Genomic DNA, 12,718 nt, shown 5'->3' on the forward strand with positions numbered 1-12,718 from the left:
GGATAATCAGCACTGCAGGGATACTGTACAGATTGGAAGGAACAGTATGGCAGATAAAGAAAATTTCTTTATTTGTAGATTTATATAAGCATAATATGAAGTTAGTAATCCTACTGCAGTTGCTTAAGTTAGTATCTAGGAGTATCTGTAAGGAAGAGCAAATAACTTAATCTAAACTCATATCTTCCTCTTCATCTTTCTTGTCCTTAGAGTCTCCTTCCTTTTGGTCTGACTTGACACTGTTCTGCATGGCTTTGGCAAAGGCTTCTACATCTAGAAGTTAAACACATGAGTTATTGCATTTCCTGGGCTGGAGCTCATTGTCCACACAAGGTTAAAGCTTCATTACTTAGAAAGCAAAAACAGTTGCTTCAGTATGAATTAGCAGGGAGGAAAATTTTAAACCAAGTAACACACATCCAGACCTCTCTGACACAGCATTTTATGCACTTTAATTGTGCATGGGCATCCTGAAACCAGAATTCTTACATTAATGGGAGGGATACTAAAAGCTCATTAGGGAAAAGGGATTGCCTCACTGCCAGAGCTGGCCCTGACTATGTTCACTGATTTCAAGTGAATGATTAAAGGCTCCCACAAGAAAGGCGTTCCTGAACAAGGTGACTGTGACACCTCCAGAGTCTTTGCATCTCTGCAGAACCCCAACTTCTCTCACTGCACATAATGCCTCACTCTGTGTGCTGGAACACCTGTCCCACCCACCTTTTCCTTGTAAACATCAGTGCAAGAGTCACATTGCAGACTCACAACTCTCAGAGAGGGAGAGTTAGAGAGAAGCTGATCCTTACACCCCACATTCAGTGGTGGTGTGCACAACACCTCCAACACCCCCTTTTCTCTGGCTCCCACCAGCACCAGCACTCACCGCCTTTATTTGCTGCATCTACTGCCTCTGCAGGTAGCCCAAACTGGCTCATGAGTGGGCCCAGCTGTCCTGAAGCTAAGGCAGCACTGAACATGCTCAAAGCCTGTGGATTGGAGTCAAGAGCATCAAAATAAAGTTTTCATCAGATCCCTGCAGCCGTAACCCCAGGAGGAGAGCAGTCCTGTCAGAGCAGGGCTTGGGAACAGATATGTAATAAAATAATCACCAATTACATGTCCCTCACTTCCTTTTGCATGGAAGTTGCTACAGTTTAAACCAGTCATTTCAGCTCCTGAAATTTTGCAAACAGACAAATTTCAATCAATTGGTGTAAATTACTAGTTCAGATTGGTCTGTTAAGACACCAACTTTAATCACACACAGTGTCCTGCAATAAAGGACTGGTGTTTCAAGGGATGTAGTGTAGTAACCACGAGCATCTCCTCCCTTCAGTCTGAAATTAAGGAGCTATTTGGTGAAAGGGAACTATGAATTTGCTACTACTCCTGTCATCTGCCAGAGCACATTTATAGTAAAGAAAAAGGTAAAGCCCAACTCCAAAAGAAAAAGTAAAAACCATTCCCATCTGCCCTTGAGTGACTGCAGAAAGAACTGTTAAACCATATCCCTCCTCCTTTCCACTTCTACTGAGCATCTTCCCACTCTGAACAGTGCCAGGAACCTGGAAAAGCAGGGCAAGGTGAATCAGGAGGATGGGAAAGGGGGAAGAAGTGCACTTCCCCCCTGAGCCAGCATCTACCTGCTGGAACTGAGGAGACGTCAGGGTGTTCTGGATCTCTTCCGCAGTCTGCGGCAGGGATTCCCCTGAGGGAAGGTAAGGCATCAATCGCTCCTGAACTTCAGCGTTGGCCAGGATGGGAGCCATGATCTCGGGAGTCAGAACAGCTGCCAGGTCCACTAGGGGAAAACAAAGTGTTGGCCATTAGACTACACCCAAAACCCCATGTTTTTGTCATGTAAATCAAATTAGTCAGGGTCTGAGTATTAAAATTATTATCACACTGCCACCATCTTTTCTTCCTCTCAGTTTTGGAGTAAGAATAAGTCTCCTGAAGCAGTTAAAAACAGCATCAAAATTAAAAAAAAAACCACCAAAAAACAGGAACAAAAAAGAAGAGGCCTTTCAAACCAATGTGGAACAGGACAGGACAGTAAAACAGCTCCAAAGGACTCCTGGATCCAGCAGCTGCCTGGTCAGAGCACTGTTACCTTGCTGTCCTCCTGCTCCAGATGGCACATTCATAGTAGCTAAAATGTTCTGTAGGTCACTCAATTGAATGGGCTGGGTTGGGCTTGTGGCTGAGCTGGTTCCATTACCCGAACTGGGAACAGGGCTGGGGCTGGTCACCGAGGCAGCCGCAGGAACGGACGGGGCCGGCGTTACACGGGTGGAAGAAGTCGTGGAAGATGGAGTCACTGCAGCCGACTGGCTGCGAGAGCTGGGCAAGATAATTAGTAATTAATTCCCTGCAAAAACCTCTTCTATTCTGAAAAGCTTATTTTCAAACCCTTACAGTACGAAAAACTCCTACCTCATTTTAGAGAGGTAATAAGCAGCCTTGATTCCCACCATATTCCCCATTCAATAAGCCATGATTACTCCCACAGTAGTGGCAAATTCCCATTGCAATAGCCCTGGGCAGACAAGGCCTCCTACCTTGATGATGAACTGCTGGTTGGAGGTCCCCCACTCCCAAGCAGACTGGCCAGCCCAGGTCCCGTCAGTGCACCCAGCCCACCTTCCATGAATATAAAAGAAGAACAGGTTTAGACATTTATTTCTTCAGGTTTTCTGCACCTCTCTTCTCTGGAGAGGCTGCTCTTGTACCTGAGAGGTTTTATTTGCTAAAATAGAGGAGGGGGTGAAAGAGCCCAACCCACCCTTCTATCCCCTTCTCCAAATTAACAGAATCTTCTTTTCTGATCTTGCATCCCCATTAGAGCTGAACATCTCAGAAATGACTTAGTTTCTAGGTGTACACAAGGATGAAGTTACTCCAGTTTGTGCCATATGTACACCACTGTAACACAGCCCTCTCCTCTTATCTGCTAAACCAAAAATCCAACTTTTCTGCAAACTTTAAAACCAAGGCCCTCAGCAGAAGATCCCAGAGGTGTCTTTAAGTCGCCACCACTCTCTCTCCGCAGACCAAGGGTTTGCAGCTTCAAACCTAATGCAGAGATGTAGCAGAATCAGCCAAGCTCTTAAACACCTCACAGGCAAAGGAAGGACAGCTCCACACACCGAGCGTTCTCAGAAGAGCAGCCAGCACAAAACCAACACCCTTATACCAAAGAAGCCAGAATCAGCCTCCTCCATCACACTTCCCAACTACCAAGGACTTATGACAGGGTCAAGAACCTCAGCTGGGAAAAGGCCTGGCAGCTGGCCCCCTTGGAGCTGTCAGGGACTCAACTGTTTCCCTATAACTCCTTTGAGCCACATCAGCCAAACACTCCATTTCCCATCAGCAGTTCCTTCCTTCACACCTGATTATACACAAAAAGCACCTGCATTTCTCACCCACCTTTGGGAGCACCTGGGAACAGAGGACAGAACAAGAACACTCAGCAAGCAAACCCGTGGCCAACTGCAGCTACAGACCCTGCAGGTCAGAGTGAGGCCCTGCCAGTCCCTCCTTGTACAGGAACAATCCCCATGGAACCAACACTTCCTGTCACTTATCCCAGAACTTCCCCAGCAGCAGGCATGGCAGGTGAAGCTCACCACACACTGCTCTGCTCCATTTCAAGGTAAAAATGACACAGGAGCAAGAGAGCTCCTTTGGAGCTCTGCAGAGCCCCAAGAGATGCAAACCAGCTGTGACGAAGATGACACTCCCAGGGGAAATGATCCCCAGGGACTCACCACAACCACTGTTTGCAGCAGCTAGCAGATGGTTCTTTCTGTTACATGTCAATCTGGCTTATGGCTGGAGGTAAAGGCAAGGAAAGAAGAATTGCTGAGGAAAAGTGTTGAAAAAGGAGGACAGTCTCAGGATTACGTGAAGCTTCAAGAGGAAGATCTTTCCCAAACACATCCTAAAAGGCCAGATTTTTCCAACACTACCATGAGATTTGCATCTGAACACCCCACCAATATGCATCTGAAGCCAAAAAGACACCAGCCAGAACCACAAAAATGGACTTCTGAGTTTAAGCACAGAACCTTTGTCACTGCTGTGTTCCTTTGCCTATTTACACTCGAGGGTCTGACCTGTCAGAAAATGCTCCTGGAGTATGGATGGCAGTGAGAACAGACCACAGCCCCTTCAGAAACCAATGACTCCAGCTCTCCCTAGGGCTGCCCAGGAGAGAGAGCCCTGTCCTGAGCCTTGCCCCTCTGACTGGGGAGTGCTGTGGGGTGGGACCACTCCAACCTTCCTCTTGAACTCTTTCTACTTTGCACACAAATATTCACTGAATCAGAGACAACACAAGCAATTCCACAGCTTGGTAACCAGCACATTCACCAGGAGCAAATCACGGGTTTTCAGCCCCTGCTCCAGTGAATATTTGGGAAGAAAAAGTGGAATAGAAAAAAACAAGGGGAAAAAAAGCAGAAGATTCAGTGCAGCAAGGAGCAGAACCACAGTTCCTTGCAGATCAAGCCCTGAGATGAGTGCTGTGTAGGATCTGGTACCCTTTTTCTGTCCCTGAGCTCATCTCTGAGGCAGGGCCTTGCCTTCTCACAGGGAAAAAGTGCTATTGAGATCAATAGCACTGCTTGAGAACATTGTCAGGTAAGATTTAACCTGGCAGGAGAAAAATACCATTTTGGCATAAAGATATTAAAGCATTTTACCAAGTCCTCCTAAGCCCGTTGGTCCGATCAGCTGCATGAGCTGGTTATGGCTCATGTTTCCAAGAAGGCTTTGCAAGCCACCCTCACCTAAAAACAAAAACATTCTGAAACACAACATATTCACATGGTTTTTTTTCACAGCACTCCGGCTCAAACAGCAGGAGATTAATTGGCATCACATTCTGTATGGAAAAACAGTTTCAAGTGTTTACTGATTCATGATCTTCATAAAAGATAAATGTAACTTGGTTTCATAAAGAAGTAAGACTCCAGAGAATCTACTGGAAACAAAGAGATTTCTCCTGGCAGTCTTAACTTTCAGCCTGCACCTATTTAACAGCACAGTTTATTCTGCTAAAAGCACATTAATGCTTCTGGTATTAACATTGTCCCCAGCTCACCCTCCACAGCCATCAGGGATTTCTTCCTAAGGAACTCTAGGGGCTTAATCTAGACATAAATTAAAAAAAAAAAAAAAGCCTCTGACATGAAGGAGCAGAGAATGGACTGTACCTCCCAGTGCTGAGAGCTCATGGCCTCCGCTGGCATTCCCACCCAATGCCCCTGGCATAGGGGGATTGTTGAGATACTCGTTCACCTTACGGCAATGCTCCTCATCCTTGTCTGTCTTCGGCTCCTACAAGAGAATTGCTCTTGGTATGAGTCATGCTGGAGGGATTTTGATCCAAGACCTTTGTCTTTGGCTTCCCACAAACCTGCATCCAGAAGAAGAGTCGTTTTGATCCTGCCTTGAACTTCAATACATACACACGGCCTGTGGTGCACTGTGGGACTCTCTTGAACTCACAGTCATCAGGAAAAATAATCAAATCCTGGAAAGTGTGTCAGGAGAAACAAATGTTTGAGAAAATGCATCACTATTCCTTTTCACCTCCCAAATCCCTCTGCCCTCCTCCACAACCTTTCTTCCATCTGCTCCTCAGAGCAGAGAGCATGTGGAAGTGCAGGTCTGTCAGTGACAGTCTCACCCTAATTTGTCCTGGAGGAGCTCTTTCCACAGTGCCAGCAGATCAGAACATGACTTAACACCCCGGCACTGAAACACCAGCTCATACTCACATCCTCCACATTGCCTGAAGTCCTGTCCTTCCAGCAGAAGTGAATGAGGGAATCATCGGTTTGCTGGATGTAAACGAGGCCTTTTCTCTTGTCTGGAGTTACAGTGCTGCCTTTCAAGGACATCTTCCCTGCCCGAAATTCCACCAGGTATTTGCTCGAGGAGCCACGAGAGCCTGGCACCAGGCTTGGAAATAATGCACCTGAAGACATCCTGGAAAGAGAGAGAGAGCAGCAGGTGTGATGAGAAACCTTTCCATATCCTCTCTTCCCACTATCAAATTTCAACCTTTACCAGGTGGCTTCACAAAAGCAATCTGTTCTGCTGCCTGCAGAATTCCAGGGTGATTCAAATGAGCCAAAGCAGAACCCTAGATGAAGACAGAAGGCTCTACAACCCTCCACTAATAAAGGCCAGACTGTGTGCCGAGGCACTTGAAAATGAAGCCACCGTGCCCTGGCGCTTCCTTCTTCAGTTCGAACCACGGTTCAAAGCAGGAAGCGCTGCTGTACCTTCAGACTGCGGCTCCAGCACCCCGCAGAGCCCCACAGGCTGCCCCGTGCTCCACTGACCCTCACGGTGACCCGCCGGCCCCCCTGCCGCACTGACCGACCCGCGGGCCTGGCGGCGATGCCGGGCCCGGCCGGCCCCGCGGGACTGTGCGGCTGTTCCGGGGTGGCGCTGCGCTCACAGCCCGGCCAGCCCCGGCCCCGCCGCTGGGCAAACACTCCGAGCCGAGCCAGGACAGGGGGGGCTCGCGGCCCGGGCACCCCCCACCCGCCCAGAGGCCGCGATCTTCTGCCGCCCTCCCCCGAGGCAGCCGTGCCGCCTTCCCCGCGGCTTTCCCCGGCAGGAGACCCCCAGCCCGGCCGCCGTGGGGCGCGCCGTCCCGGGGGTGCCGCGGCGGGTCCCGAGCGGTACCTTCAGCCTCCTCCTCCTCCTCCACTGCCGCCTCAGCGCTTCCTGCCCCGCGCGCCGGAACCCCACCCCGCGCAGGGCGCGCGCCGCCGCGGCTCCGCGCTATTGGCTAGCGCGGCTGTCAATCAGAGGGGGCGGAGCAAGGAGCCCCTGCTGTGTCACGGAACATGGCGGCGGTCCCCCCTCACCCCCCCAGGCCCTCATTCCCCCCCTCGGCCCCGTCCCATCCCTCAGCCGAGCACAGCCCAGGGCCAGCGCGTCTCCAACAGTACCTTTATTCCCGGAACGGGCAGGGAATGGTTATAAAAAATAAATCCTTCCACGAAAGGCAAGCCGGGCCCACAGCCAATGCCCGGGTGGCCTCGCAGTGTTTCACTATTGCTTCCCTGACACAAATCGCAGCTGTTTGCAAAGAGCCAACACAGGCGTGTTCCCAACAGCAGTGCTGAGTGAAGAGTCTTGGGCTGGCTTTTTAAAAGGGGTTTTGGGCAAAAAATTTACTGGGAAATTGTTTTAAATTATTAAACGAAAATAAATAGTTCTCATTAGGTCTTCTTTGAGGATAGATGATTGCTGTCCTCATTAGTCCAGTTACCAAGAGTTCTATAAAAGCTGGATGTGTGAAAAGCTGGTCCCCATTTACAGCAGGACATCACCTCCAAGATCCAAATGTTATACTACCAAGAACTTTGACATGGATAACATTTTTGACCAGAAGCCCACTCTCTCTCCAGCTCCAGCTCACACCCAGCCTCTCCATCATCACACAACGTCAGGTCAGAGCTGGGAGCTCCTGAGGCTCTTCCTGCTTCCAATTCCCAGTTTTGGATCCAGCAGCACCAGCACTACACAGCCCTGCCTGTCCTGCACCCCATCACCCCACGGCCTGCAGGGCAAAGGTGCTGAGGAACAGAGTCCACCATGGCTGGACAGCTCCAAATTAAATCATCTTTGTCCAGTGACCATCACAATGAAATCAAGGTACAGCCCCACAGCTGGCTGAGCAAAGCCAAAGTCTTCCTGGCCCCCCACCAGCTGCTCTGCACAGGTCTCACAAAAATCTGTCACCATCCAGAGGCCCAAAGGGTATTTATTTATTAAGTATTTATTATAATTTCTTTCTAGCTGGTTTCTCTATGTAGCTGTATTAACATATACTAACACAGTTATCTTATATACAGTGTTTAATCAAGTTATAAAAGTGACATTCTTTCAAAAGGTGCAAAGTTATTAATGTTTTGACACAAACTACTGAGGCGAGATCTGCATTGAAAATAAAAACTTTTGGACTTTGAGAGCATTAGGAATGCCAGGGCTGGCCAAGCAGAGCCGTGTTGGCAGCGCAGGGAAAGGGTTCTGAAAGTGTTGCCAATGAAGAACAATAAATTAAAATAATATGTTTGGAACTAATCTGAATTTTTACTGAAAACTTCAGACTAAAGGAAAGGGAGATGGGAGTGAAGATGTAACTAATGAAGTGTTCTTACACTGGAAATGTTCCCAGATTCTTTTTATATCCCATGAAGATTCTATACTGAAGTTTGGATTAAACACATTGGTACAATTGTTTCATGCTTTCACATAATGACAAGGCTTTAGGTCTTTGAATTTAAATCCTGGCTTAGAGAAAAGGGATGCTAACCTGTACACCTCCTCTTAGAACATCTGTACAGTTTTTTCCATTCAGGCAATTTCTATTTATATGCATTGTTTTTAAAACATCACTCCAGCATCGAACACACTATGTAAATTAATTAAATTTCAAACTCCCACTGGTCTAATATGTGATTCATTTCAATCCTCATCTAACAAAAAATTCCCTATGGCATGTACAGCAAGTTTGACATTAAAGCTCAGGTTTTTATAAAAACTATTTTTATGCTGTTCCATGTGGATCAGCAGTGTCTTTTCAGAAGTGTCTGTGCCCAGACTAGGAACAAACACAACCCTACTGTGTCACTAAGTCCATCTCAGGTTCTGAGGACTTCCATCAACACAAATTACAAATTTTGGCAACAGAATCAATTTGCCATGAACAAGATTCAGATTGTGCCCTTCCTTACTGCCTTGAAGTTTTACAGCTCTCTTATTTTCCAATGAAGACAACTAATTTCCCCCAAATATAATCCAATTGTTGTACACATTATTTGATAGAAGAATTTCTCTCTGAATATGTTAATTTTCTTTTGCTTTTTAATCCTGTGATTGAGAGAGAAACACTTCAAAAATCTACTTTCTGGATGAAATCACAGATGTTTTGGACACAAATCAGACCAATTCTTTCTTGAATCCTTCATGTTGCTGGCATTTAACACCAACAATGTCTAAATTACTGTAAACTTCACAGCAGCACAGCCACTCTCCATTTTTGCCTGGGTACTCAATTAAAAACTTTCATAAAAAGAAGCAGTAACATAAGGATAAGTTTTAATTAATGGACCAAATTTTTCAAGCCTTCCTCCACACCCTGGCCCCTGAAGTATACCACTTGAAAGGAAATAAATGCATCAGTTCAGTAATTGATTATTTGCAGTATTATATGGCTTTGATGGTTTGATATGGAACAAAAAAAAAAAAAAATCCCACTTTTTGACATCACGTGCTCACAGGAAACTTGTAATAGGTATAACTCTGCCAAAGCTTTAAATTGATTCTGCTTTTTCACAACATACAAAACAGACGTGACCTAATAATGAGAAACATGCAAACCAAAACTTCCCCAAAACATGAACCTGCGTGGACACACACACAGAAGTGCTTCCAAAGGAAAGTTTAGTCTAGAAGCATACACAGTGCCAAAGCTGCCAAAGGTAGTGCAGAAGAGTTAAGCCTCCAAGTGGTAGCAAGCAGTATATTGTACATTGGAACCACCTCGACATTCCTGCTATTGCTTCCAAAGCTTCTCCTATGGTAAGAACAGCATTTAACAGCATTTGACCTGAGGAAAAGCACATTGTGGGTGTGCCCTTCCCTTCTCCTAACGTATGCTCTATGGGATTTATCACAGGTATACAGTTTAATGCTCACAGTGTCCCAAAGTTGTGAAGACTCTGTAACAGACAACTACAGTTTGAGAGGCTTGGGCTGGGTTTTGTGTTCCCAAGGCTCTCAGTTATGGAATTGTTGAGAGTGGGGCCAGGAGCTCCTGTCCCCAGGGAGTGCTACATACAGTATGGGAGTGTGACAGGACTGGGTTTGATCCTGTTGGTACCGTGTTGGCTTTTCATCCCTGCTCCGAGTGCCAAAAACTTCAGCTTCTTCTCTATTGTACTAAGTATCAAGGATATTATCTCTAGTTTATTTAAGTTATGTAGTTTTCAAGGATGTTATGTGCTCTACGGATACAGCATATCCTCCTGGTAGAGAAACTAGGGGAGGAAATGGAGAACCAAAGGTCCCTCTGAAAATTAGTGAAAACTTGATGATTTCAGGTGCAGCTTTATGGAATGAGAGCAACAGTATTCAAATATTTGGCAATCCAACGTTAGTGAGAATTAAACCATTGATTGTTGACTGATAGAATTTCTGTTAAAATTTACTTTGAAAAGCTGGTTCTTGCTATCAACAAAACCAGAGTAACTGGCTTGGAATGAAATCTAGAAACTAGATGTCCGGATGAGATGAGCAATTGCTTCTGGAATTTCAGTATATGTCTGGACAGTCTGAGAAATTTCTATCAAAATAGCCACCTGAGTACAGCCAATCTGGAGTCCCAGTGTATGGGTTAGTGCCTTGATGAAACCATCTGTAAAACAAAAAAAGGAGAGAAACAATAAAAGAAAAAAACCAAACAGAATGAATAGTTATTAACAGGGAAAAAACCCAGTGTTGCTTCTTTCACACAACATTCTAAAAATACACTGGTATTTCTTATTAAAAAAATTCTTAGGAAATATTCTGAACATGAAAATAATTGAACTTCCTACACAATTATCATCACCTTGTAGAGCACCTTTTGTTTCAGCACAAAGTCAAAGACTATTGAATGGATTTTTAAATTGCTGTCCTATTCCAAGTAAAAATAACATTGACACTCTAGATTATATATATTAATTTTTACTTTAAAAGAATGCCAAATCAGTTACACAATCATTTTTGGAAATTTCTCCCAAGGGGAAACAGTTTCTGTTCTATGGAGCTGTGCCCTGCACAGAACATCAACAGCTGCTTGCTTTTTAACCACATTAACCAAAACCAATTTTATATTCTCTGGAATAGATTCTTCAAGGCATTAACTGGAATTAATCTGTAGCTACTCCTCCAAGCTTTGGGAAAAGAATGCTTTCTCCTCTGAATTTCCTAAAATCATGGAGCATCCCAAAGTTCTTGCCTTTGAAGGAAGCAACTGGACATGAGCACACACTTGAGTGCACAGCACTGGCAGCTGTTAAAAGCACCCTGTGGGAGCAGCAGCCAAATCACACATCACTCCCTGATGCACTCTGTGACTCAGAAATCACTTGAATATGCAATTAAAAAAGCAATTTCTGAAGTATCCAAGCCAAGAAATCCAAAGAGTGTGAAAATAAAAGGTCCTGGAGGGCCACATTGTCTTGCTCAACTACCAAAAGTTGGACAGGAATTGGTTAAAGTAGGATGACAGTCAACATTTTAACATTCATTCTAACAAAAACATGACCTTTGTAGGTTTAAAAAAAATCCAGCATCACCACAGTAGTTAATCATGACAGGTTACAGCATTTCTTTTTAGATATTTTTTCCAGGACAGACTTATCAGCAATTTTGGCTTCCAGCTACGTATTTAATTGTTGACCCAGCAATGCTTTAAGTGACACTACAAATTGTGCTGTCATGGAAGCAATCAGACACATGCTGTCCTGAATAAAAACAATTCAAGCAGTGTACCCAACTACTGCAAGCTTAAACAAATTGCTCCTTCCTTGCCCCTTACCGTGTGTGCCACTCCACCTCGTCCTTCGCACGCTCATTGCGAGCAGCTCTTTGTTTCTCTTCTAGTCTCTCCTTCTCTTTGCTTGCCACATCTAGCCAATGTTTCAAGAGAAATTGGTAATTTAGCAAAAAAGAAACAAAAATGCAGAAAACACAGGAAAGAAATGAAATAGAATTTATTTAAGCATGAGAAAGCATTTGCTATATGCGGTCTTTAGCAACAAAAACCTAAAACTCATTTAAGAGAAGTTGCTGCTACAAACACAGAGCTGAAACTGAAATGTTGGTGTTTTATCTCTCAGAAACACTGCACTGAGAGAGCAGGGAAGAACTCAGATTAGGCAATAACAGAGAGAGTGATTTTTTTTCACTCTGAGAAACTCTGCCGTGTGTTTCCTCTGACAAACACCAGAGCAGCAGAGCATGTCTGCTCACCACATGTCTCTCCAGACAAACTCCAGAGCAAGCGGAGCACATCTGCAGCTCCTCCCAAGTTAACCAACATGCAAACACATCATAACACAGGATAGCAGCCCTGGGATGCAGCTGCTCTCCCAGGCTCTTCTGGGAGAAAACAGACATCATACACTGTTCAAAAACATGTTCAGTGCACAGGATCAAAAAGAGTTAAGGCTGCTCTGAGAATGAGAAACTGAAGACTGCTTCCTGCATTGACCTCCCTTCAGCCAGCCCTCCCAAAACTTACTGCTGTGCCAGGATTTCCTGCAGCAAACACATACCCATGTTCCCGTTCTCCATGTTCCTGATGTCTGGACGTAGCCGGCAGTCCGTGGGAGCCAGGATGGCTTCCATGCCCTTCTCCAGCTCATTGAGGCTCACAGCAAAACTGGTGAAATTGTACATCTGAAAAGCAAATTGAAGAGAACACACAAGTTATTCCAGTAAAGCAGTGCTGGGTTCCTTACAATGAATGGATACAACAAAACCTCCAAGAGAAATTGCTGAGTCAAACCTCTACTGGCTGCCCTGAAGGCAAGGTTAGGTTCATACAACACCAGCTGGATTTTTTGTTGGAGAGGAAGAACAAGAAAGGGCAGATGGGGATAGAAATCACAGCTTTCATTTTTTTAATCCTCAC

The 12,718-nt window shown here is 45.3% G+C and overlaps 2 protein-coding genes across 4 annotated transcripts in view; both read right to left on the reverse strand.

Moving 5' to 3' along the window:
* Positions 1 to 49: 49 nt before the first annotated feature.
* Positions 50 to 6,799, reverse strand: ADRM1 (ADRM1 26S proteasome ubiquitin receptor). Of its 2 annotated transcripts, none has more exons than XM_050982108.1 (10): positions 6,712 to 6,799; positions 5,793 to 6,003; positions 5,429 to 5,545; positions 5,226 to 5,349; positions 4,713 to 4,799; positions 2,565 to 2,646; positions 2,117 to 2,346; positions 1,647 to 1,804; positions 887 to 989; positions 50 to 273 (listed from the first exon to the last, which is right to left on the reverse strand). In XM_050982108.1, exons 2-10 carry the CDS (start codon positions 6,000 to 6,002, stop codon positions 167 to 169), a joined length of 1,218 nt encoding a protein of 405 aa, XP_050838065.1. In that variant the 5' UTR covers position 6,003; positions 6,712 to 6,799; the 3' UTR covers positions 50 to 166. The 2 variants fall into 2 exon arrangements, with proteins under 2 accessions (XP_050838065.1, XP_050838064.1); XM_050982107.1 differs by lacking the exon at positions 6,712 to 6,799 and adding an exon at positions 6,303 to 6,327.
* Positions 6,800 to 7,780: 981 nt separating this feature from the next.
* Positions 7,781 to 12,718, reverse strand: part of OSBPL2 (oxysterol binding protein like 2) — a 32,479-nt gene continuing 27,541 nt past the window's right edge. For both annotated transcript variants that reach the window (XM_050982106.1, XM_030231758.2), the window contains 3 exons: positions 12,360 to 12,483; positions 11,621 to 11,711; positions 7,781 to 10,453 (listed from right to left, as the gene is read on the reverse strand). In XM_050982106.1, coding sequence (XP_050838063.1) covers positions 10,351 to 10,453; positions 11,621 to 11,711; positions 12,360 to 12,483 — 318 coding nt within the window. In that variant the 3' untranslated portion in view covers positions 7,781 to 10,350. The remainder of the gene's footprint in view (positions 10,454 to 11,620; positions 11,712 to 12,359; positions 12,484 to 12,718) is intronic.

This window comes from Serinus canaria, chromosome 20 (assembly GCF_022539315.1).
Source record: "Serinus canaria isolate serCan28SL12 chromosome 20, serCan2020, whole genome shotgun sequence".
NCBI classification, from domain to species: Eukaryota; Metazoa; Chordata; class Aves; order Passeriformes; family Fringillidae; genus Serinus; species Serinus canaria.

Bases quoted from the DNA above. Each gene is read 5' to 3' on its own strand.
- ADRM1 (XM_050982108.1), bottom strand. From the start codon at position 6,002: ATGTCTTCAGGTGCATTATTTCCAAGCCTGGTGCCAGGCTCTCGTGGC. The intron at 5,546-5,792 runs GTGAGTATGAGC...CACACTTTCCAG, and splicing joins CTTCAGGCAATGTGGAGGAT to GATTTGATTATTTTTCCTGA. The intron at 2,347-2,564 runs GTAGGAGGCCTT...TATCTTGCCCAG, and splicing joins ACCAGCAGTTCATCATCAAG to CTCTCGCAGCCAGTCGGCTG.